Source organism: Struthio camelus, chromosome 8, assembly GCF_040807025.1.
Source record: "Struthio camelus isolate bStrCam1 chromosome 8, bStrCam1.hap1, whole genome shotgun sequence".
In the NCBI taxonomy this organism is placed as follows: Eukaryota; Metazoa; Chordata; class Aves; order Struthioniformes; family Struthionidae; genus Struthio; species Struthio camelus.
In genome coordinates this window covers 12,872,069-12,898,540 of record NC_090949.1, presented here as the reverse complement: position 1 = coordinate 12,898,540, position 26,472 = coordinate 12,872,069, and the positions used below count along the sequence as shown (strand labels likewise).

The window sequence follows — 26,472 nt, the reverse complement described above, 5'->3', positions numbered from 1 at the left end:
GGTTGGTAAGGATCATTGCTATCAGAACTGATGTCCTGATTTACCTTGAAGCAAGCTAATACTGCAAGATAATTGCAACTGAGATGGATAACAGAATTTGCTATTTCTAAGCCATCTAAATGGAAGATTTCTTTCAAGTAAATCATGCTAGCGGAGGGATTGCTCCTTTGCAAAGAGATGCTTTTGCTGCAGCTCCTCCTCAAATATATAATTCAATTAGCACCTAGTGTATCATTTGCAGCCAAGATGCATCTTGGATGCAAGAATTCAGTCATGTCTCTCAGAGATCAAGTTGGGGAAGAAGTGGCTAGAAGACAGGTTAGCAATCATATCATCATATGGTACGATTACCATATCGTAATCACATCCAGCCAAAGCTGGGAAGTGCAGTTCTGATCACAAGCCCTGTTTCTATTTGCTTGTCTGTGATCCTAGGTGTCAGTCAGATTGGCTGACTTGCATAATGTTGTTCTGGTGTGTTGTGAGACAGGAAAGCAACACATTAATTTATGTGCAGTGAAGAGGTACACAGCTGGAGGACTCACTCATTGAAAGATTATTTGTGAGTCTCTAAAGGAATCCTGCTGGATTAGTATAATAGGTTGCTCTGTAGATCAAGTAAGTGGATGGCTATCGGAGTAATGTGATAGGATTTAAATTTAGTCCAAACTTGTTGTGCCTTGACGGAAAAATTGATTGATTGTGGATGGTGCAGTGAAGTTGTGAAGGAGGGGGTCTCTGCTGGTGATTTAATGTCATTTTGAGGCAAGGCTCTTGTTAGTCTGAAATAGAGCTGTGTCCCAACCACGGTCAAGACAGTCGTCCCTAGTGTGATTGTGATGATTGTGCTGGTTGTAAGAACTGATTTGTTCCTTGCTGACTCTCACCCTATAGGAGCACAACAACGAAGGACAGATTCAGCTGAACTTATCTTCTCAGAGCAATACTCCAAGAGTGATGGACTTGCTCATCGCCAGAGAGAGGCAGTGACTATTGCCAGAACTGTGCTGATGGCATGAGGACACTTATGGGGGACTACTTCTGGTGGACGGAAAGACAGTCACGGATGTGTGAAGATGCACAGTCATGAAAGGAGACTCTCTTATGTACAGAGGTAAGAACTACCTGGCTGTAAAAAAATCGAGTTTTTATAACTGATGGAGGAAACTTAAAAGTTACCTAATTCTAAATATATTATATTAGAAAGAAATAAACTAAGGAAATGTTACACTGTCTAAGAAATTAGTTACCCAAGTATTCTGTCTTATCAAATAATCGCTGAGTCAGCCGCATCATTGTGTAGTTGGCAATGTTGGTCGGATGGGCACAGACGGAAAAAGGACCTGAACTCATGTGCCTGGACGGTATCACTCACTAGTGTGGAGTCTGTGCGACTGCAGAAGGACTTGTGCACTGCTAGCCATAAAGGCTACAATACAAATACATCTGTCCAAACTTCAGCAGCCTCTTCTTTAATGCTACTAACAATCAAAAGCGTTTTCTTGTACAAACCCTTTAGAACCTCTGACGAGTAAATAATTAACAATTTACCTCTCATGTTTAAAATCTAGCAAGCAAGACTGGCACGATTTAATTGTATTTTGAAAAATTGTATGTGCTTTGGGTTTTAAATGTTATTTTACTCTTAGTTTACTAGGCTAATCACTTCTGAAATGTTAGAAAAAAAGGTGAAGACAAAGTTCTTTGCCCTCAAGGAGATTGCAATCTTGTGAAGATACAGAGTACAGCCATGAAAAACAAACAGCCTTAGAAGGCAGCCTCGCAGCTGCACAGTTATAAAAAACAAACAGCCTTCTTCTCAATAAATTAATTCTGTAGATTATTGACTTCATAATGCCTTTGAGAGGCGTTACGTAAGACACACACATATACATAGTATGTACTATACAACAGTATAAGGTTTTATTGGTTTCATTAACACTGCAGTATGAACATCCTTAGAAATGTAAAAAGCCTAGTATGTCTTGAAGTGCTTTTTATTTAATTAGACATTACAGGGCCAGTTTTTCAATGAGAGCCCGCTCAGGTTTTTGAAAAATTTGTTTTGATTAAATGATGTATTTTTGGCCTTAAGACCAGTTTTCTGTTGAGATGCCTAACACATGTAGATATGTGGCAAATGCACCTAGATACTTAGGTACAGTAATTGCTCTCAATTATTTCAATAGGAGTTTGATGCTTAGCTGGTTTTGACAATCCTGTTGGATGTCTGCCAGCATTGTTAGGCACTTCCATGTCTTTAAAAACTTGACTCTTAAACAGTTGAAGGATGTGAGCAGTTGCACTAACTTCAGCCAGACTATTCATTCATATGTTTGGCAACAAACTTCTGTGCTTAGCTGGAAAGGCTTTCTCTGTTTTTCATTTCAGTTTTATCATGATTCTCATTAAATATTAGCCTTAGTTCTGTGGGTTAAGCGGTAACATCTTTACATTCTACTCTTTGCTGCACAACATCTAGCTTTGGCTATTAGCAAACTGAATTATGCAATATGCTAAATAATGAATTAATCAGTTTCAAAGGCGTTGAACCTTTCTTAGCTATGCCATTTCTGTATGCAAGTAGCTTGACTACAAGGCTCCTGTTAGGAGCAGGATGAGCTCTTTTTACAGTGGCATAAATGAGATGAGAATGAGATAACCTGTCTTGGTACAAGCTTGCAAAGTATATTTACCCAACTCGTTTTGAAGTTGGGCACATCACCTTGCAGAATTAGATAAGAGCTAAAGGAAGAATAATTCCTAAATGAATTAAAAGCATGTTGATGAAAGGCATCAAATATAAGGGCCACCTAAATGTAAGCATTTTCCAAATGCACTTCCCTTATTCAGCTAATTTAAAGTATCCCTGAAGTGACACGAATTCTCTAAATATTTTGTCAGAGAAAGGCTACAAAGCTCTTCAGACATTTCTGCACCCCCTGTCCAATGACAGGAAAATCTACTTGTTAGGAATTAGGAAAACTGAATTCTTGTTTTTCATCAAATTAATTCATAAAACATTATAATTTCTGCAACAGATGGTTTGCTTTTCCTTCTCTGAATCTAAGACACGGGAAGAGGCAAAGCCCTGAATACAACGGGTTAACAGTTACAAGATAAATCTATCACGCCTTCCTAGGATTCAGAATGTACATGGTTCATTAAAGTCAATACTTTTAACTTCATTTTAGTTTTTAAAATAATTCTTATTTATTTCTACATATCATATACCACTGAGGTATTTCTTCTTAATGCTACTTATATTTAAAAAGAACTTCATCTAAAGTTTTCCGAAGCAAGTTCAAATTCTATAAACACTATATGCAAAGATATATTTAAGACAGCAACTGACAATTTGCAATACAACCAAAACATTTTGCTGCTTTTAGTTTAAAAGCGATTGTATTATAATAATGTATTTGTAGAATTTTATTCCTTTACAGAAGCATTTTTTAAACAGAAAATTAAAGGAAAACTTTACTAAATGTCACCACTGCTGATAATTCTTTCATTGCTGTTCTTGGCTCAACAGTTCAGGGTCCCTGCACACAAAATACCTTTTGAGTAAAAACGGAGTTTTGGCTACGTAGGGGTGGCTGAATCTGATCTTATTTATATTTTTAAGTCTCTTCTTTCAACTGTGTGCCAGTAAGTAAAAATTCACTTGGCCAAAGTTTATTTAAACCAGCTTTATTAAATCAACAGAGCGCAAACCTAAAACAGAAGACAGGCAGAAAAGTCTGTTCCTATGAAGTCAGGAAGAATCCATCTCCCTAATCCCTTTTTTATTCCTGGTGTTGGTGATTTTTCTTGACTGATTCATTGGAAGGTACTGATTTAACTAATTTGTCTTGCATAGGTATCTTTCCCATTCTGAGTCATTTCCACTAGAGCAAAACAATCTCCATTTAGAGGTTATTTCCTAGCCAGAGCTGTCATAAAACTATTACCATTACTTTGCGCTTTAAGAGTGCCTTTTATTGTTCGTTAAAACTATTAGTTACTTTCCTGATTTGTGTGGCAATGTGACAGCAATGTGCTAACAAGATTGTTTATACTTACCATTCAAATGCATTTAAAAAAGCAGGTATGTTTCACCCATATCCCCTCTCCATCTGCTCCGTGACTACCTTCAATACCATAGGAAATATGCCATTCTGTATTTTTCCACTATTCTCTAGAATTTATAATAGAATTTCATCTGTGTTCTGGGATATTCAAAAAGCGCATACAGACAGCATATAATATTCTGTTAAATTCCATAGGTTTTAGGAATCATTTCCATAGAAGTCCACTTTTAATCCTGCTACACAATTGTCCTGCAAGTGGTACTTAAAAGAGAATCGTCAGATTGCTATAAACTTCATAAAATATATTTCAAAGTTGTATTTTGTTTTTTTCAGAGAAAATAAATAAAAGCAAAAGATTTTCAACGATTGTATAGTAAATAGTACCAATATCAATAATAAGTAGTGTATGAAGAGTAGAATTTACCTACCTAAACTAAACAGCACCAAGAATTTGAGACATACAAATTCTCGTAGATCAAACTGCAGGGAACGAAGCTTTGCTACTAGTTCTTGGGCATGGCTCATAAGATTGTTGAGGGTGGCTCCAGCTTGAGATGCTATTACTGAGTAATCCACCTGTAAAGAGAATTATATTTCTGTATGATTATCAGACCCACAGAATCACTTTTTTAATGTTTCAAGCAACCCCATGTAACTGGGATACTCTTGGATACAAGAATCAATTCTCAATTTAATGATGTCATCAAGTCAAGATGATTTTATATACAAACCTATCTCAGCACGACAGTATAAACTGGAAATATTTTTATATCATATACCTTAATGGTACGTCACGTCACTGTGAATGCCGGTTTGTCTGCATTAGCTTTTTTTAGAAGCGTTATATATGACTACTGGTTATGATGCTGGTAGCGGTGCGCCGTATCAGCTTGTTTTATTCACTTGGGGTCGCGTTCTAATTGTAATTGTATGATCCTGTGGAGGGAGACTGATGAAGTGGGCTTCATGCCTACACTGGTTGTATTAGTCCAGAGGGATAAAATGGTATTCATGGGAAATGATCCAGTGTCCACAACTTGGCCAGAAACATCTATTCAAGCCCAGAAATGTCTGTGTGTTCCCAGAGGAAACAGAGGTATTGTGAGGGTGGCTTATTTTCTCCTTGGCTATGCAAAATCTGGTTATTTGCTGGAGTTAGTTCTGGCGGACGCGGTCTGGGAATTCCTCCTCTGTGAGCGAAGGAGGAGCAGGCAGGAGCTGTGCGCCGGTCAGCTGCGGTCACAGCGTCCCGTTCAACAACCGCAGTGAACGAAGCCACGTTGTGATTTCAGGAACTGGTTCAGCTGTGGTGCCCTCAGCTCGGCCCTGTTCTCATCAGACGTCCCCTGGGCCGCCAAAGTGCCGCTGCTTGCTACTGTGGCCGATTGCTCCTGGCCGACTGGCTAACACTAAGCAGATTATCGGCGGGTTTCGAAAATATCCTTTCTTGCCTGGCTGCTTGAGTATTCGCAAAGCCTTTCCTTTTTAGGAGCCTCCATAACAACATGGAAATTGGTAACCATACTTCATATAACCATATAAAATGATTATATAAACTATGCCTGGCTCTAAACTGAGACCAAGCACGGTGGTAAGTGCACGCTTTGGGTTAATGATGTGTTTAAAGGTATCACTGCTTTAATCCTGTCTTTGAGGTCTCCCACAATAAAGAAGTTAATAAAGAGTGGCCAGGTATCACCAGAGGAAATATAGACACATACTGCAAAGTTTTATTTTTCTGCCACTAATCCCTTAAAATTAAATTTTTAAAATAAATGTTATGGAATATTGTATTTTGAAACACCCTTTTTTTGATCTTAAAACTATTGAACTGATTTTGCCCAAGCATAAACAAGAGTAAAACAAGAACAAAAACCTGACTTTAACCCTGTCAAAATTTCAGCCAGAAAAGATAGACAGAAGAATAGAAGTAATTGAAAGGAACTAAAATAAATTCTCCTAGTGACGACCTTAATATAATCAATAGGTTACTGACTTTAAATAAGATGCTTTATTTATATGTCACTTAGCGCTCTCAAGACATTGATTGAAGACAACTGTACAGAAAAAATGAAGTTACACTTTTTGTGTGGATATTAAGAATAACACTGCCCCAATTCTGCAAAGCACTTAAATTTGTGCTTATGTTTCAATGAAGTCAAGCGATTATGCTTAAGTATTCTGTGAGATAGGTTTTATTGCCTTCTTTTACAGCATACTTTCTTTCATAAACTAGTTAATCTAGTTAATCTGGTATCTGTATCTGTATCTCTATATATTTATATCTAAGAATGTATATACTTAGATAAATATGTAAAAAATAGTACCACACCCCAAATACTTTCTATTGGAAGAGAAGTTTAATATGATGAAATGATTTAACTACTTCCCATTGAGAAGCAGTTCACATACAAGAGTCAACTCATTCACAACTTAATTTCCCTTTTGTAACTCTAATGCTTTGTTAAGGGGAAAAAAAATTCAAAAATCCCTCACTGAGCTTCCAGTTTGGTGGGGGAGGAATATGCTATTCACTTCATAATAACAAGTTAAGATGTTTGGATGTCAGGAACATGACTGGCCTTACTGCAGCGATTACACCATAATGGAAAAACCCAAAAGGTGTCTGGATCTCCCACCATCCCTCTACTGGAGAGCTCTCAGGCAACCTGCTACTCTTTCAGGTGCATTTAATATTTGCAGCACCAGCAAATTTGTCTGGGAGGCAAGTCCTCATCTGCCACTCACCAAAAGCAGGCTGTATTAAATTTTTATATTTATTGACATTTCATTACCATAATTGACTGCAGTTGGTTCTCTAGTAGAAGGCACAGGGCTGCCTCCTAAGCAGGAGAATTGGTCCCTTGAGTAGGATTTGCAATTAAAAACAACGCAGAATGGATTTTTTTTTTATTGTGTAAATATGATGAGTTGAATTTTCAGCTTTAACTAGAGAATACTGGGTGTGCAGAAGCCTTTTTCAAGAGTGAGCAAAATTATGAGTCAGTGGAAAGACGACCCCCAAAGGTGTCAATCAGCTTATACAAAATCAACTGTGCATGAAAAAGCCTCAGTTAATGTCTATTCTGAAAAAGTAGTCACATTAAACAGTGTGCTGTCCTGGGCTTGCTTGGTCCTGTGCACAGAAATTGATACTAAAGGGTGCAATAATTCTTTTACCTCCAATTCATGATTAAAAATACTTTTAAAAAGCAAAGCTCAAAACAGCCTGGATCTTCAGCAAAAATTGCACACCCAAATCATAGCATTTTCCTAATATTGCACCATGAATTTCATTTGGTAAAATCAAACCCACAACTGAAAAAAATGATGATTTTTGCCTCACAATTAATAGTATGACATTGTACAGTTGGTTTTGATGTTGAAGATGGTATGTTGACTGGCATTTTTGAAAACAGATGCTTCAGTGAAGCTTCCACCGTTACCTAATTCAAAAGTAAAATGCTGGGCATTAAGTTATGCCTGCACAGTCTAACAGTGACGTGAATTTCCCAGGTACCAGCACACAAGGCTGTCTTGCATGATGAATATAATAATACTGAAGTATTGATAGCGGTTTAACGGGGTAGGTTTGGTACCAAAGCAGCGTAGACAGAACAGCCCTGAATAATTTGCCTGGCTGCTTGTTCTAGTGATCGTGGTTGTACTTCCGGTGCTTAAACTTGCCTATCTTATATCTTCTGATCATGAGTATTGGGCAAAAAGAGCGGGGGGAACCTTCCTTGGCTTGGTTTGGTGAAAAAGTTAGCACTGAACTCTAGGAGAGGCTTTTCAGCTCTGAATGCTAAGTAGATAAATGTGCTTAACTCCCTTGTACAGGCAGCCTTCATGCCATACCTCTCCCAGCATTTCTGACGGCTAACTCTTGCAGGTCCCCCCGGTCTGCGCGCATCTCGCTCCCGCGTGCACGGCGCAGGTGACGCCAGCGGCCGGAGGGGGCTGCCGGCTCCACCGGCCGGCAGGTGTCTGAGATCCCACCCCGCCACCCAGGCCGCCGGGCCCTTGCGGGCCACTCAATATGAAAACGTAGGCAATAACAGCAAAGGAAAATAAACAGAAAAGCCGAGGGCGAGAGAGTGATAACTTAAATGGGACTGCAGGCACTGAAATAGTATTTTTTTCTAAATTCTTTTCTTGATACAGTCAAAACTTACTTGATACAGTTAAATGTCCAAATCCCTATCATGTCAATGAAAGCGGAGTTAAGCTAGTGCTGCTACAACATGGAGCTATATCCTGGGCTAAATAAAAGCGGAAGCCGAAGGCCAGGAACGCAGGGAGCACTTGCACTTTTTTGTTCTGCATGTGATTTTTCACAGTAATGAACTGTTCTTGAAGGCAGGTCCCTGGTGGAGTCAGGTGGTGGCACAGATGCCTCCGGTATTGACTCCTCTCTATGCCCACAAAATAGAGCCAGAAATTTAATGGCAGAATCAGGTTCCTTCCTTCTCCTAAAATTGAATTGTATTTAACTTCTGGGATATGACAGTGCGGGGGCAGAGGATGTTGGGTGGAAATGTTGTGTGGACCTGTACCATCCCTTCTCAATGCCTCAGCAAGCTTGCAGCAGTCTCCAGAAGAGAGGATTAGAGTGGTTTCACTTGATAACGCCTGCTATCAGGTACTCTCTACCATTAAATGATGTTCTCTTGAGCCAGAAGCAGGAATTATATAATTAAGGAAGAAAGCTACAGCCATGGGTTGTATTTACAACAGACTGCCTGTAATTACAGGTACTGGCTGCCACCGCTGCGTCCCACCTCTCTCCCTCCTCTGGTGACAAACCCAGCTCAAGGCCTGAGGAGTGTCCCGCAATGATCTGTCCCCGGTTTTGAAGCCTTGGCCCTGCAGGGGGACTGTGAGCTGGTTCTGGTTCATGTCTACGTGGGCAGGTGAGCTTTTCCTGCAGAAGGGAGTGGTGAGCATGGTATATAGCAAGCAGGTTAATTTATTGTCACAACCAGAGTTACCCTTCAATGGCTTCCTGAGGTAAGGGAGAATATATATTTTACCATTAAACTCATTTTGAGCTTTTCATATAAAACTCTCATTAAAAACTTTTAAAACAATATTTGTGTTCTGTTTGTAAGCAAATGAACATGGAAAAACACTTTGAAGAGGTGCTTACATATAAAAATTAAGGAGGGCTCAGCATGGACAGAACTAGCAGGTAAGCGTTTATCAGTTCTGGATTAATTAATTAAAATCGTGATGACTTACACAGTGTAAGATGCTTGTCATTTTAACGTGATACACAATAATAGAAGATAATGAATTAAGTTACCAGTGGACCTTTCCCTTAGGATGCTGCTATTGTGCTTGCTAATTAGTTATAATATGCAAATAGTAACATTCCAAAGTACTGTATTTACTTTGTCTAACTTAGTTTCAAAATCACTAATACATCCAGACATGAATAATTTTATGGCCTGTACTTGACCAAATATATATTAATTTATGATAGTTATATTTATGCTACACATGATAACAAAAGTATCATTAAGCTTCATGCAGATAGTTGTTGTAGTCAGTAACATGACATTTCCTACTCTAGTAATGATGAATAGCAGGTCTTTCAAATTACTGATATGAGGCTGCTACCGTAACATGTAGACCCTAACTAAGCTACAGAGCAACAGACTCCATTTCTTTACTGAAGTTTTACAGTGCGTTTCCTACTTTTTATATAGAGATGATCTGGAATCACTGCTCAGTTTGAATATCCACAAGCTTCATTGGAAATCAGACTCATTACTGGAAATTTTGTTGTGAATATTTAGGTAGCATCACTAGGGCTGCGCTAACTCAGTCTATTTCTTCGGGGGAGAGAAAGACAATGCTTTTAACACCTTAATTGCATTTTCCCTTTTACTCTCTTATCTTATACAAAACCCTGTTCTACTATTTTGAATCCATCCCATCAGTGGAAGACGGGACGTGCTCGCTGTGGAGCCCATCAGTATCGCTGCATCAGTGGGACAGGCTGATGTAGCGCTTCCTTCCTTGAGTCGGGGCTCAGAGTGACTCTTCTCTTCAAGCTTAAAACTAAATTTGGGACCTTATAGGGAGATTTGGATTTATATGGAGGAATCGGTTCCCTAATGAGAGATCTGTATGGAGGAGTGGCAGCCCTGAAGAAACGCTGCCAGACTCCAGGCAAGTCGCTTTTGTTCTCTTTAGGGGAGCAATGCGTACAGAGCACAAAAGCAAAGTGTTTCCTATGAACGCAGCAGAGTCAGCCAGTGGGCAAGGGAACAGTTTTGAGCAGTGGTTCATGTTGTGTGTCCTCTCCATGACAATTTTACTGGAACTGGAATTTTAGACTTAAAGTCAAAGTCACAGTGTTATGATAGTTTCATGGCAACATAGCAAGGGCATCTAAGAAGATGCAAATTGGGATCAGTTTGCTCACAGGTGTCTAGAGTCACTTGAAAGGCTCAAAGCGTTTAGTCACTCTTTGGGCAAACCTGAATCGAGCACCTTATGATTAAGATGGTATTCTGATAAGTTTTACCTAATTTAGCTAAGGACAGCTAGTTCAGCCTGAAAAAGCAGATAGCATATCTTCGTAAGACATGAGACACTCTTAACAACCAACACAACCTTGTTTTCTTTTCCTTCAGGCAGAAGCCATCAGAGTGATGAATTGTGCAAGACTGCATACAAGATAACAAATACTACACTGAACAGCAAAATAATGATTGCTTGGCCTTGTTTGATCTTGAATCAAATCCTGCTCGTTTGTCTGTAAGAACTGTTTGTTTGTAAGAACTTCTGAATTTGGCCCCTAAATTCAGATACTATTTTTTAGCCTACTACAACTCTGAAGCTTCCCTCACTGCAATCACAAACTTAATGAAAAAGCAAAGAAGAAGCAACATTTTATTATTGCAATTTCTTTTGGCACTTGTCAGGTATTGTATTTCAGTGTGCTGATAGAAAAAGCTAACATGATTACTATCTGCTTCCTTTATATATAAATCAAAGAGTTGTTAATTTTTTTTTAAGTTCTACTGCAATTCCCTTGCTGCTGGGATCATTTGATAACTAATTTCTTTTCAGACTGAAAAAGTGCTTAATCACACACACACACACACACACACACAATAATGACTACTTGAGAACATAAGAAGTAAGTAATAGCTTTCCATTAGCTATCCATTAGCTTATCGTACCTGTAACTAGTATGCATATTTTTATTCATTTCTTAAGATGAAGGAAAAGCCAGTTTGCTTATCCTTTCTTTGCCAGCTCCTTTCTCTCATCCTGAGAAACTGCTTCCTCCGGTAACTTTCTCTACAGCAGTACTACTTCTGCAAAGGTGAATTTTCTTTTCAACGCCCTCATCGGTAGCCCACATTTTGTAGTTAAGCTGCCTCCTGGGAACCTTCTCAGCAACAAGGCCATCTCCTTGAACTTGTTCCCTAGACAAGCAGATTCTGCAAAGGCTCAAGCCAATACAGCAAAGTTGGGACAGCAGAAGCCTTCTTTGCAAACGGGTAAGTCCAACAGAGATATTTTTGCCACAGAAAAATCCCCAAACAAAGCCTCTATGCCATACATTGACACATTTAATAAAGTACAGCTGAAAAAGCTGTAAAGTCTAGAAACAAGCTACTAAATCAAAAATTTGAACTTGCTTCAGAATGCAACACTATTGAGATGTGGGTTGGCTCTCATGTTCTTCTCTGATGTTACTCTAGAACATAATCCAGGTGCTGCCAGTTATTCAGCAGTTTGAGCAATCTCAAAGAAATTTGAGATTTAGGCATATTTTTGGACAGTCTTTTTATCTGAATGCCTTTGACCAAACTCAGCAGAGTGCAGATTTGGCAACAGCAGTGATCAGAGTATAGGTACGAACAAAATGAGCAGCTTGTGTCTGGGCAGCCAAGGCTATAATTCATATGTTGTATGTTGACTGCTGCAAGAAAATTCATGAAAAATTGTATGCTATACCAAGCTTTAATATCTATCCTGTGTGTTCTGGACCTTGGAATTTGGCCGCATATTGCTGGTACAGAAGATACAACCGGAAAGTGCTCAAGTTGGAGGAATTAAAGTCCTATAATTAGAAATGGTCTGTTAAAATTACATGCCACATGGCAAGCCTATGAAACCTGGCATGTGGAAAGCATATTGGCAATGATTTACAATTACTACTGCATTGCAAATCACTCCTTAGCTGTTTTCTATTATAAAATTTGGAGAGTTGTAAAATGCATTTGTGCTACTTTATTTCCTTTTGAAATGGTAATTACTACTGCTGAGGGGCAATACTTAGTACAGAAAATGAAGTGTGCAGCATAGAGAGAAACTCATTTCTGAGGAACTGCTGAGGAATCGTAATGATTTGAAAAAAGTGCTTTCTTGAAACATATACACACAGAGGAGCTTCTTTTATGAAACTCTAGCCAAACAAATAACAAAATAAAATAAAACACAACCTTTTTGTGCAAGGGCCAATGCTTGCTTCTTTGTTGCTGACTGCACTTTTTTCCCATCCAAGTGGGAACAGTGGATTGACACTGGGAAAAACTCATAAGCCAATGGCTTGAGGGAAATGCAGAGGTATGGTAATGTGATAGGAATGCCTGGAGGTAATGGGTTTGAGCCAGTGTGCTTGAAAATTATTCAGTATGCTTTTACTAGCCCATTTTAGGTACCTCATATAGAACTGAAAATGGCATGGCCCCAGAGAACTAGATGAAGTTGGACTTTTGTATTTCAGGAGCAGAAGCTGTGCTCTTTAAGTGAGGAAAGCAGTTACTTTCCAATTATAGCTTCTTCCTTGATTGTGATTGTGAAAAGGACTGTATTTATGGGTAGCTTTTATGGAGGGATATATTAAAGAAAGCAAGGAAGAAGGCTTCTAAGGTCTTAAATTTGCTAACTTGTGACAATAATCATGATCTCTCAGGTAATAAAGTAGGCTATCTAGCTCAGGTCCTCAGTTTAAAGTTAATATCTTCGAAAGCCAGATGATTGACTGTAATTTTGCTCATAGTGCTTTGCTGGTAGCAATAAATAAAAACATCTACAGCACTTTTCATCAGAAGTGTCAAAGTGCTTTCCAAACCTTAATCAATTGATTTTTACGAGATGGCGACCTAGTTGTTTCTCTTTCCTTACTGGAGGAAGCAGGAGGATCAGGGCAGCTACTGACAAGTATGCAGCATTTAGTGCAAAAGCAAATGCTGGTAATACCTTGGTCTAGAACTCTGGATTTCCAGAATTATTTTACAGTCAATACAGAGTACACAGACAGAGTCATAATTCCTCTTTCATAAATACATTTCAAGTGCCCTTGTGTCTTAGAAAGACAACTGACTGAGTTGATGCAGCCAAAAAGGTCTAACCTGATACTCAGGGAAAGGAAGCAGATGTATCAGATTGATTTGGCTAAACAGCTAACTCATGACTGAGCTACAATGCAAAAAGGCAGTATACCTCAGGTGGAAGGAGGAGAGGAAGGCCTCTGAAGGTGTAGTTTAGAAGCATCGCCCAGGCATGTAGAGGTGAGGTTAAAAAAGCCCAAGTTCAACCGGAGTTGACACTTGTGAGGGACGTCAAGATGCAACAGAAAGAGCTTTACCACATTACTATTAGTCCGAGGATGAGCAAGGAAAACATGGGACTGCTGCTGAATGGGGCTGGTCATTTACTGGTGGCAAACAGACAAGACTGAGGTAATCTGTGCCTTCTTTGCTAACAAGGTCTCCCAAGCAATGTTCAAGGAGGCAGAGAGTGATGAGCAGTGGGTGAGGATCGAGCCAGGGATTACTTGAGAGAACTCAGGCCAATGGAAGCCCATGGGATTGGAGCGGCTGCATCCAAAGGTGCTGTGAGAACAATCGATGTCCTTGCAAGGCTGCCCACTGTCATCTTTGAAAGATCATGGAGACTGAGGGAAGTCCTCCATCACTGGGGAAAAGCAAACGTTGCACTGATCTTCAAAAAAGGCTATGAGGATGATTTGGGGAACTACAGGCCAGATAGCCTCACTGTGATCCCTAGGAAAATCATGGAGTGAGTCCTCTGGGAACACATTTGGGGTTATAGTCTGGATGGGTGGACGACCAGATGGGTGAAAAAAATGGGTGAAAGGCTGGGATTAGAGATTACTGGTTAATGGGTAATGCTCTATCTGGAAGCCACTAACAAGTGGAGTACTGCAGGGGTCTGAACCTGCCCTGTTTAACCCCTTTATCAATGACCTTGAGGAGGCAATGGAACAAGCACACATTAAGTTTCCAAATGACACCAAAGTGTTGTGGGGGAACAGTCATCCAGAGCTGCCATCCTGAAGGACCTAGACAGCCTGGAGGAATGGAGTAACAAGGACATTATGAAATTCAACAGGACAAATGCCAAGTTCTGCACATGGCAAGGAATAGCCCCTTGCAACCATACAGCCTGGGGGCAGGCTGGCAGGGGAGCAGCTGCGCTGAAAAGGACCTGGGGGTCTTGGCAGATAGCAAACACAGCATGGGCCAGCAATGTGCCCTGGCAGCAGAGTAGGCCAACAGCATCATAAGACATCCTGGGCTATATTAACAGGAGCACGACCAGTAGATGGAGGGAAGTTCCCCTCTATTCAGCACAAGTTAGACTATATCTAGATACTGTGTCCAGTTTTGGGCCCCCAATATATGAAAGACAGGGATAACCTGGAGTGCATCAGTGGAGGGCCACCAAGATGCTCAGGGGCTGGAGTACTTGCCATGTGTGGAGAGGGTGAGGGAAAGGGGCTTGTTCAACTAGGAGAAGAGATGACTTTGGCGGGGGAGCCAAACAGCAGTCCCCAAGTACCTATAACATGGCTATCAGGAAGATGGATCCAGGCTCGTCACACTGGTGTGTGGTAGGAGGACAAGGGACAACGCACATAAGCTGAAACAAGGGAGGCTCATACTGCAACTAAGGAGAAACTTCTTCCCTGTGATGACAGTCAGGCAGTGGAGCAGAGAGCCCACAGAGGCTGTGCAGTCTCCATCCCTGGAGGTTTTCAAGACCTGGCTGGATAAAGCCCTGAGCAACCTAGTTTGAGCAGGGGATTGGATTACAGACCCGCTGAAGTCCCCTCCAGTCCGGATTATTCTGTGATTCAAATATCTACGGCTCCGGTAACTCTAGATATTTTAAACGTTCTGCTTAGCTCACCCTGCTTTGTTCACCTAAAAAAAAAAAAGAAATTCTTCAGCGAATGATTTTCACTCCTGAAAATCATTTAAATAGGTGGTGCTTTAAAGTAAAGGTGTGTGAATGCCAAATGGCATGTAACTCATGCACAGCATTTCTGAAATACCTCAGCTACCAGTAGTCTTTCCCTGGCTACGTCTGTCATGCTCACTCCAAGGAGAGCAGGCACAGTCAGCGCCCGCTTCCATAAGCAATATGGCTTTTAATCTCAGTTGACAGTGATCAGAGCTGAATGAAATCATGACTGGAACCCGCCAGCTGTTTGCTGTAGTGACATTATCTGCACATTGCAGACTCTTTCCAATTTTCAAAACAGCAGCCAGAAACTGCATATTTGCTTCCGTTATGGTGTCTCCCTGTTTCTCTGTTCGCGAGAGCGATATGAGGAGGAGTCCGTCCATAAGGAAAGGGACCGACTGTGGTGTTCCTGTGTGGTGTTCTTGTAATGTGGCCTCTGTTCTCCAAGCAGCCTACGTGCGAGGAGGAAAGTTTGATGGACGACAGGAGACTGAGGTGCTGGCACCAACTTCAGAATGACAAATGCTGGCGTAGGTAGAAGTGAAACTGGGCTGAAAGGGGGACGTGTTAAACCTATTTGACAAAACCTGGGGCAAAAACATATGCAATCAGTCCAATTTAGTCAGATTTTAATTTAGTTTGAGACGATAATTCTTTCTGGAAATCTACAATGTCCAAATTGAGCTGATGATCTTTCTTTAAACAGAGCATTTAATAAGCACCCCGCTATCTATTGTCCAACATCTGTTTTTTTCCAAGTAAAAGTGGGTAATGCAGTAAGAATGATTGCCGTGGAAAAATGGGGACAATGCCTAGCCTTTAAAGATATTTAGATGTCTATTGATTTCAATAGGACTTAAACACTCAGAACTTTTAAAAACTAGCTTGTCGCGAAGCAAATGAGACATTAATTTGGCCGTTCTCTCAGGAACAGAGAACTGTCAATATACTGAGAGCTTCATAAACAACGGAATCAGCCAAGCACCCGGCGTCGTAAATAAGATAATTGCCAGTACAGTTGTCCTTTTTTTTTTTGCAGATGATGAAACAGAAAGCGGATCAGTAATTCTCTCAACAATACCAGTCTAAATCAAAAGTAATGCAACTAATTTCAGCTAATATAATTAGGGAGTACAGCTTTATCTCAGAGAGGTTAGTGACTTTCCACAGGATGTGCAGGAGTCAGCTTCGTAGCTAGCATTTGAATCTTCCCATTTCTATTCTTGGATGACTGGACCATTTCTCTCTTTCACTACACAGCTATTATCATAAGTGCAAATAGTTACTTTTCTTTCTCTTCTGATTCTTATAAACACTTCCGAGTGTTGAGAAATGGCTACAGACTTGAAATGACTATAGCTTTAAGGAAATACTGCAGCACATAGAGATAAGTGGTGTATCTGTATAGTTAGAAAAAGGAACTCTTTCCCATGTGTGTATAAAGTGACACAGTTTAGTTTGCAGCTACTTAAATAGCAACGGCCCCTCACTTGTTTTCACTTTGAATCAGGAATACAAGGCACAGGCACGCTTTACTTCTCATTGATGCTGTGACGTTTTTTCCATTAAAGTCAGAATAAGAATCTTAGGAATGAGGTTCTTATTTTCATTGTCGAGTCATTTGCGCTTTGGAAAGTATGAATGAGACAAAGCTTTCTATTTTATTTGGGTTTTCTCACAGTTTTCCTGACATGATTGCCACATTTTTGCTCTTATGTTTTGGGTGACCTGTGCATCTGATGCCTGGAGAAAATTAACCCTTGGAAAGCTGTGTAGAAACTGCAGAGTCCATACCCGGAGACAGTTCCTGAGACAGTACCTGCATTTATCCCATGGGCTGAACAATTTTTCCTGGGATTAGAGGTCTCAGCTTCTGATTTCCTCTCACACATGTGCATACTTCTCTAAGAGCAAGATATTTCTGTGGTAATAGCTGCAAGTTATCTAGGTTTCTGATCCAGCTAGTGATTCTTTTGCGTAAACCACAATTCTGAAGGGAAAATAAACGGTAATTGCTCATACCTAAAGCGTAGGGTTTAGGAGTTTTTTTTGTTGTTGTCAGAAATCATTTTAGCCCTAAGAAAATATAACTTCTTGAGAAACACTTTTCATCTACTATTTTTCAATCACTGAAGTATACAAGTATATTTGAAAAGCAAAGTGCTTATGATTGTATCTGCTTTTCTAAGTTTAACTGTAATCAAGCAGACTAAGAACAGAGTGCACAAGTCATTTTATCTACATTATTGTGGAGAATCTCTCAGGACCCAGGAGTGCTTCTGATCTAGTTAAACTCCTGTTATTTTGAAAATGATTATTAAAAAGCCATCAATACTGCTCTGAGCCCACATACTCACTTGTTGCCCGGTAACCAGAAGGATAGAGCCTTCTTTTCCGTGTACCACTTGCCGGTAAATGTGATCTAGAATTAAGAGTTCACTCCAGCAGTTCTGAAGCAACTTCATTTGGTCATCAACCTGTAAAGCAAGCATGAACGTTGGTGACATTACTGTGGGAGCAGTTCTCACATCACGCGACAGAGCCACCGACCAGAACCGGCTACCACGCCTCCGTCTTTGAGTGGCTGGTTAATGTTATGAGAACAGAAATACTGTTGAAAAGTCTTTGTTCACAAAATTGCTATTCTCAGCTAAATAAAGAGGCCCCTGCCAAAACCATTATCCATAAAATGCACAGAATATTTACAACTGATTGCATTCTAGGAAAGCAGAATTACAGCATTGTTATGCAAAGTAATAGTAACAGATTATATAAGACATTTATGAAATGCTCATGGAATGGGGTATTATTTTTATCCAGAAATAATAATAGCAGAAACAATGCTAATGTGAAGATCTTCATATTCCCCATCCTTGGACCTTAGCTTCCAGAAATAGTGAAGGATCTGCAAATTTCAGCAGCACTGCTGCTGCAACAGGGCCAAATCAGAGGGAGTTCCCTTGCAAAGCAATAAAGTGAAGAAACAGGTAAACACTCTAATAATGGCTCTGGCACTCTGAAAAAGGAAGAAAACTTCTTCATAAGCAGAAGCTGTTTAGCTTCAGATGTCACAGGTAGGGGAAGAAAGTGATACGCATGAGGCAGTGAGAAACCTGCATAGATAGCAATTGCTGAACAGGTTCAAAATGTTTGTAACCTAGGAGATATAAAAAAGAAACTAAAAAAGAAAATATTTAAAGTGAAGACTTGCCTAAAATTTCAGAGAGAAAGAACTACCAAAATAGCCGTTCAGGGGTTCTAATTTCGATCAGTCTGGAAGCAGACTTGGCAATGCGCAGGAAACCACATTATAGAGAGCAATCTTGCATGAGCTGAATTAGATGGTGCAATAGGTCTTTTCATATGTTATCATCTATGATTTAATGAATTTTTGAGCTTTATCTTTGCAAGTGTGTCTTCTGGTTGTGTGATGTGCTTACATAGAGAAAGCAGTAACATTTGCTACTGATAGATTTTTTTAGTGCCGTCTACGAAAGTCACCTAGTATTTCCTACTTGTTTTGAGTCACTTGATGTATGGCTGAAATTTTAACAGCTTAAACATCTAAGTCTCTGTTTACGTTCCTTATTAGTCCTAACTTCCCTTCTCTCTGCCCACAGTCCCTCTCCCAGCTGTTCTTGTCCCAGTTTTTGCCCCTTCAAAATCTGCCTAAATTATTTCCCTTCTTTGGACTGTATAAGGGAATGAAACGAGGAAAGAAAGAGTAGAGAAAGTGAGCAGATTAGCACAAAGCCAATGGGGAGAAAAGGGCAGAAGAACCTGTGTACGGCTGAGCATGTTCCCCTCCACAAGCCTGGATTAGCACCCAAGACTCTTGCTTTCTGCTGCTCCACAAGTGCAGCAGTTACCTCTTCTGGTAAACCGCATGTCTTGTCCTCGCCACTACTGGCCTACCTAGAGGATGATATCATTTGCCACTTTTGTTTAGTTTGCTCTTAAAAAAGGGGCGGGGAATTATATCTGAATACCTATACCAAAAGAACATTTTAAGGTTGTGAAATCAAGCACTGCAAAATTATTTAATGCTTGTATGATCTATGCTAATCTTGTCCTCAATCTGCATTTTTGTTATCATAGTGATTTTAATACATAGACACAAAGGGGCTGAATTACTATTGTGTGAACAATCTCAGTTTTGATATTTCAGAATTCTTGCATGCTTTGGCTTTGCAGTATTAAGAATAATCTTTCAACATAATTGCTGTTCTGCTTACAGTCACAGTTAATACACGTATGCTCAGATATCACCCACGAGCCACATATCCATTGGCAATAGAGATGGAGGAGAGAAAGAGGTGTGGACTCTCTAGATGGATATATTACTAAGTCAGAGTAGTAGCTAGTGCTATCACAAACGCAGCCTTGCTCTGTCCCCATGCTGTCTATGCCCATGATAATTCATTTCTGTTCAGATCACAGAGCAAGGCTGAGTCTATATTAAAAAATCTCTCTTCCTCTGCCCACAACATGTATTTGACTACAAAACCATTTCAACCAAGTGACTTTTTAGCTCCAGAGGACTGTAAATTGCTACAGTGATACACTCCCTAACAAAATATGGGCCAAATCTAAAATACAAGGAATTATTTGAAATTTACAGATCTGAGTATTCTTGCTTTTTACCTGAAACTGATTTGTGATCATTTTCTCCTGTGTTACAAAAAAAGATGTTACAAAAATCATATAGATCATGCTAACATGATAGTTTCATGCAAAACTAGTGTTTCACACAGAATTGCCAGAACATCTGAACAAAACAAGTTGTGAGACAGTTTAAACATTCAAACTCCATGCAGTAACAACTGCTACCTGAATGAGGGGTCAAGCATTTGATTATATTCTAAATGACATATTTCCAGCTAACCCCTCTGTCTCAGCCACAGGCAGCGACTTTTGAAAACAAACTGCATTTTACAAGTCTGGCTTTCTGAAGGCCCCAACAGCAGCTACCCTGCAATCAAAAGCTTACCTCCCAAGCTTTATCATATCATTACTGAGCCAGTGCTGTGAGAGCAGTATGAGGTGGCAAAAGCACAAAAAAATGTTTTGCACAGAGTCTGCTCCTGCTGTTCTACAAGACTCATACCACTGTTCACAAAATCTGCTTCTTCGCATTTACTGTAATTTAACCAGCTAAAGCCCATAAACTGGATAGCACAAAAAGCAAAATAAATATCCACAATGCAGTATTGGCTTGAGAGGACTATTAGATCCATCTGCTTTTGCGAGTATAAGAAAGGTGGTTGGGCAGCAGAATGCTTCCCAGTTTGCACTATGAAGAAACAGAGATGATTTTAAGGAGAGTCAGGTAGTACTAAAACGTAGGGCAAGTGATCAGTTACAGACTACTTCTAAAAGGTATGGAAATAATGAAAAACACATACAGTATCTCTGCTAATGCATACTAATTGGAAAATTGAAAAACAGAAAACAGACCACTTCTGAATAAAAATGGTAACAAACACTTAATACGTTAGAATGAGATGGTAAACTTTATGAAGTGGATCTAGTCCAACCAGAACATAAACACCTTCATGCTTCCGTGGGCAACTGAATAAATGAGTCACAGAAACATATTGTCTGGCGTAACTAAACTCAACCTTTGACCAAAACAAGTATGTGCCTTAAACTGATCCTCAAAGGCAAAGAGGCAATTAGCTTTGATGGCCAAAGTGGAGAGTGAATTCTGGAGAGGAAGGTCCTCTACAGAAAAAGCACCTTTGCCAAATTCAGTCTTACGACTCCACAGCTGAAGTATTTTGGTCTTCCATTAACAGGGAGAGCAGGCTAAAAGGTAAGATTCTGTCACCGAGATGACTTGGGTCCAGTCTGGGACTTCCTCAGTAACGAACATCATTTTCAATCACATTATACACTGAAAGAGAAATAAGCTCATAGGCTTGCACTATTGGCTAAACTTTGAGGTTCTTCAGTTTGTGGAGATTTTTGTGAGCATTATCAATGTATGGACAACAACATCAAAAAACGCCCTTTGTCCCAGCTACGGGGAATACCTATAAATAAAAATTGAACATCATATGACCAACAACGGGCCGCTGCAAGAACACTTCCCAAATTTGCAGCTCCTCCCGGCCATAGCAGAACATTGACACAAGGATAAAGTAACCACTGCATTACCTAAGCAATTTGTTAAACGAGGTACCCATTTGACAGTTATCTAGCCTCAAGCAAAAGCATGAGTCAACATTGTGCACAGATGGTTAAATTTAGGTCCTATCTGGCCAGTGGCATTCAGATGAAGGCTCTTATCAGTAGGGATAACACAAGTGGAAATTGTTGCTGAAGAATTAACTTCTAATGAGAAATGTGAAGGAAGCTAAGGGAGGGTGTGTGACTCAACAGAAATAAAAAGCTGTTTCTAGCATGCAGTATGACATGAAAGAACAATAATGTTAAAAGGAGTAAAAGGAATAAAAGAACAAACTTGTAAAACTGCTGTTGAAAGTCAAGGGAAGCAAAGAGAGTGCTTAAGAGGAGACTTTAAAGGAGGGGAAGGTGATGAGGTTAGAAAAGATAAGGAAAGGTGGAGGTAAGACAAAACCTTGAAGATGAGGATGGTGAGACTGGATATGATGCAGACCTGAAGGGATTGTGTGAGAGTGAGTGAGGGATGCTGCTGGTGTTGAGGAGGAGCGAGTAAGGACTCCGCGTCAGGGAAGCAGAGGGTGGCAGATATCACCAGCATGGGCAGAAATAGCCCCAGAGGTGAAAGTGGGCACGTATATTGTCTATTTCTTAAGCAGTAGGGACACAAAGGTGGAGCAAGGGATAGCTTTCTGATAGCATTAGTGCATGTCAATTGGTATATCCTATTTCCTACATGCAAATGCTATTGACCTGTGCCTTCGGTGAGAACAAGGAAGTATGTTAGAATTTGCAGTCATTCACAGCCTTTATCTCACGCTATTTGGACTATCTGTAGTATTTTCCTTAAGCTGGAAGACAAACTATTATTGTCACAGCCACCTAGCACCATCCCACTGTGCTGCCTATTAGTTACCATGCTAGCCAGGATAAACTACTGTAGCAGCATAAGTCATTGAGCAGAAAAGATCTTTTAGCATGTGGAAGACTGAAAGGTAAGCATGAGCAACTACACTGCACAGCCAGTTTGCCTATGCAATAGCCACTGGTGGGTATTTCCTGTACAGGCTGTTGGCAGGATACAACCTAGTATCTTCTGATAAGGTTTTAAGATTTTGTCCTTCCTATACTGGCTTGGAAACATATCTTCACGGTGGGCAATATCTTGACAGTATTATGATTCAAAACGTGCACAGAATCAAATGATAACAATACTATTAATCAATTAGACTTCAGTATCGTGGTATGTGAGAAACAAACCTTTTGCTCTCTCTCCCACAGAGGAGGGAATTGCTGCTCGCGCAGCCCATTTGCTGTAGTGCTCAAGAGGGCTGGATGCAGACCGGCTGTTCCCCTTTTTTCTCCCAGCCACGGGCAATCCCATCTCTTCTCAGTAAAGCACCAGAGCAGAGCTGCTGTGCAGCTGAGAGCAGAAGGAGCCTGTGGGAACTGGTGAAGGTGGGTCACAGTGTGGTAGGACAGTCTATGCCCCAAGCGTGAGGGTCCCTACATTAGCTTACCCTGCAGCTTCACAGCAAGCTGGGGTATGTTCCTCATTTAGAACATCAAAAAGACTAGGTTGGTGAAAAGAGGGAGACACAGAGAGACAGACCCCCATGTCCTCCAAAGTCCGCTGACCCCCCCCTTCCCTGAGAGTTAGCAGCACCGTGGGGCCTGGTGGCACAGGGATACATCTTTGTGTCTGCTATGAAAGATTCACTTGGTATTGCTTATTTGCACAGTGAACTTAATACTGTTAAATATCCAAATACACTTTTGAACACAGAATTCCTTGGCTGCGTGCCTGGGTTCCTCCACTGATCCCCTCTGCAAGTTAGAATTTTTAGGTAACTTTAAATCAGATTTCGGAGTTCTCCACTACTAATAAGAATTAGAAAATAGGCAAGCGTGAGAATAAATGTAGACACAACTATTAGTTTGCATAATTTATCTTACACGATATAAAGCAATCTGTGTAGGCTTTTTCCAGGTATAGGGGAAATACACTCTGTTTGAAGTGCGAAGGTGTAATCCTGAGCACTGTAGTGACGCACTCTTTCTTGGGAGGACAGAAAGATGGGTCGGAGTGGGGGGGGGGGGGGGGGGGCTCATTGGCCTAGAAACGCCGGGCTCCCGCTCAGCTGGGCCCTCTGCTTTTGCTATGGGAATTGGGGGAAATTTGCCAGGCTCGTTGAGGCCTCTGTTGACACTGCAATACACAATCACACGTTATCAATTGTAGTTAAAGGAAGGACTTATCTCAGAAATGCTGGTTACTCATCTGAAAAACTATTTGTGCTGATGTTATAGATGAGGAAGGCTATTGCAATACAAGAGTCGTATTGTTGTAGAGTGTATGCTTCCCACAGCACAGAACGTTAATCATTATAAAGTTTTGTTTTCTCTGAAGAAGAACATTGAAATTGCTAAACAGTAAAATGAAGAATAATGTGTATGTTTTGCTGAAATGCACCTTAATCTTATCAAAACCACATTGTATCTTTCTTTTAGGAAAGTGTTTCACAATATTTAGCGTACTGTAACCAACAACTGCAGATTTATTACAATTTTTCTTCTGACGAGATATTTTCAACCTGGCATTTGATGAATTACCTGTTAAAAGTTTCAGGGTCATGCATTTTTTTGTGCTGCTTTAAGTTAAATATTTTCCTTATAATTATTGCTGCAGATCCAGTTGAAGAATACAATCACCTTTTACCCATTCGACACCTCCCTTTCGAGAAGCTGGAGGATCTCTTTTCATCTGTTTTCATTTGCATCAACTGGTACTATAGCTTTGGGCTTTTCTGCTGCTAAAAATTTAAAAGGGTATCTAATGATTAAAACAAAAAATATGATGATTGAAATTTATGCGATAAAAATGTTAGATGCAGCTGAGTTGTTTTTACTTATGCTTCTAAAAGGGAATGCCAATATAGAAATAACGTGAGGCATTCATCTCACAATGCCCCTTTTAAATTCTACGGCCATTGAATAGCCATCTCCTAGTGAATATGAAGTGATTAAACATCTGTCTGAATTGTTCAGCCTGAAGCATGCAAGTTCAAGAGATGGCTGAACTTTCTTTTGAATGTAATTTGGAAATCACTCACAAGTCATTGCAGACATACAGCTCAAGTTGTTACTCGCTGTTCTTATGCTATAGTGAAGCAGATCGCTCCAAACCAAAGTTTTACAAGACAAGTGCACTCCAGAGGCTAATTTTGACTACTGAATGAAGGCATGGCTTCCAGGTTGTTACACAGGTAGGGAAGGATTTGGACTCTCCAGATGGGTGGCTGCTAACAGTGGGAAGCCTCCTGTGCAAGGCTGCTGTCAAAAAGCAGCACGTAGCAGCTGATGCGGTTTTAAAAGAAAACGTGCCTCACTTTCAGAATCAGTGAATGTCATAATGAAATGTGGTTATTATCTGGAGCTTCTGTAATAAAATGCTACAAAGATCAAGAAAAAAATGATTTAATGTTAACTATGAGTGTTCCAGCTTTTTGCTGGAAACCTATGTTTAAAAACCTGTCTATAAATTGCCTCCTCTACATAAAGGCAGGGAGCGATCTTTACAAGCCAAAGTTGTGTCACACCACTGTCTGCTGCCTGTTGCAATCCAGCTCTAGTGCAAAGGGAGTATACAGTTTATTCCAGTTTGGCATTTTACATTTTATCATAATTTAAAAATGAAAAGAAGAATGGAAATATTTCAGTGTGTGCCTTCTCCTGATCCTTTATGGGTTCTTAAGAGGACCTTATAAAGATGTACTTATACTCTGTGCATCTATGCATGCGTGTGTGTGTATGTGTGTGCATGCATGTACCTCTCCCTTCAATAACTTGTGAATCCATCAGCCAATGTCAGCTCATTTCAACAGGGAGTTCATGTTCCCAAGATATTCAGTCCCTGAACGCATTAGGCAAATCAGTATCTGGATAGAGGAAAGTAACTGCGTAAGTACCATGCCGACGGAAAGGCTCATAAGCTCTCCCTTTAGTCAACAGCAGGGAACACGAAGTGAGAGAGGGAGAGAAGGACTAAAATGCTCCACTAATTCCTTGCTCACTGAACTATTAATATTTGGGACATCAAGCCTCTTTTCAATTTGTTAGAGGACAAGGATGGGGAATTTATAGCATTAAGCAATATTACACCTTTGAACGTTCCTTCACTTTTACCCTCCCAAAACTTAGGGTGGGGAATACATGGTGTCCGGGCTCAGAAAGGTGTGTGATCTTTCCTGTCTAGCAAATGTGAAAGAGGAGAGGGGTGGCTTTGTTAAAGCTTCTCTTCTTGCATGCTCCCTGGAGAGCTATGTGTAAGATGACTGTGAAAGACAGGTTCTAGTGATGAAACCAGCAGTGACGAGACATCTCCCAGTTTCAGTGCTCACCTTCTGTCTACCCAAAATGCTTCCAGAAGAGCAGCCTTAAGTATTAGGTCACAGTCATCCCATTTTCCTGCAGGACTGTAACACCAGCTGCACGGGCTTAGGGGCCTCACATTGCTAAAGAAGGTCTGGGCAAGCAGCAAATGATGTCCCTGCTAAAGAACAAGACTTCTTTTCTTTTATCGATCTTTGGAGTCCGTGTGGACAGTAGCCCCCTCTATTCTGGAAAAGGTAGATAAAAAAATCTCAGTTCTTCAAACCTCTGATGAATGGAATGTTACTATAAACTTTGTATATATATATATACATATTATAGGGCCTCAAATGCAACATATAAAACTCCTCCTCCTCCTCCTTTTCCTGAAAAACACATTTATCTCTCCATATCCTGTGTAAACTGCATGAAGATTACTTAGTATTTTGCAGTCAGCATTATTTCTGATGAATTATAAATGTGTTTTTCTTGGGTTCTTTTTTTGGTTTTGTTTTTTCTACTGAAAATAAGAAAAGGATTTCTTTTGAGTCCCAAATGAAAATTTTGCTTACAATGCAGTGTTTTGTCCCTGTCAAAGTGAAAGCAAAGACAAGGAAAGAGAAAAATTATTCTTCTCAGCGCATGGTTCACAGAGAGAAGG

General features: G+C 40.2%; 1 protein-coding gene and 1 long non-coding RNA gene across 3 annotated transcripts in view; one reads left to right on the top strand and one right to left on the bottom strand.

Annotated features, from left to right (window-relative positions):
* NR5A2 (nuclear receptor subfamily 5 group A member 2) overlaps positions 1–26,472 on the bottom strand; it is a 100,305-nt gene that overhangs the window by 26,658 nt on the left and 47,175 nt on the right. For both annotated transcript variants that reach the window (XM_068952136.1, XM_068952137.1), the window contains exons 6-7: positions 17,672–17,791; positions 4,502–4,649 (exon numbers count right to left, since the gene is read on the bottom strand). In XM_068952136.1, coding sequence (XP_068808237.1) covers positions 4,502–4,649; positions 17,672–17,791 — 268 coding nt within the window. The remainder of the gene's footprint in view (positions 1–4,501; positions 4,650–17,671; positions 17,792–26,472) is intronic.
* On the top strand, positions 813–15,245 carry LOC138067996 (uncharacterized). The gene is made up of 3 exons (XR_011142481.1): positions 813–1,114; positions 8,828–10,254; positions 10,722–15,245. It is a non-coding gene; the product is annotated as an uncharacterized lncRNA (long non-coding RNA).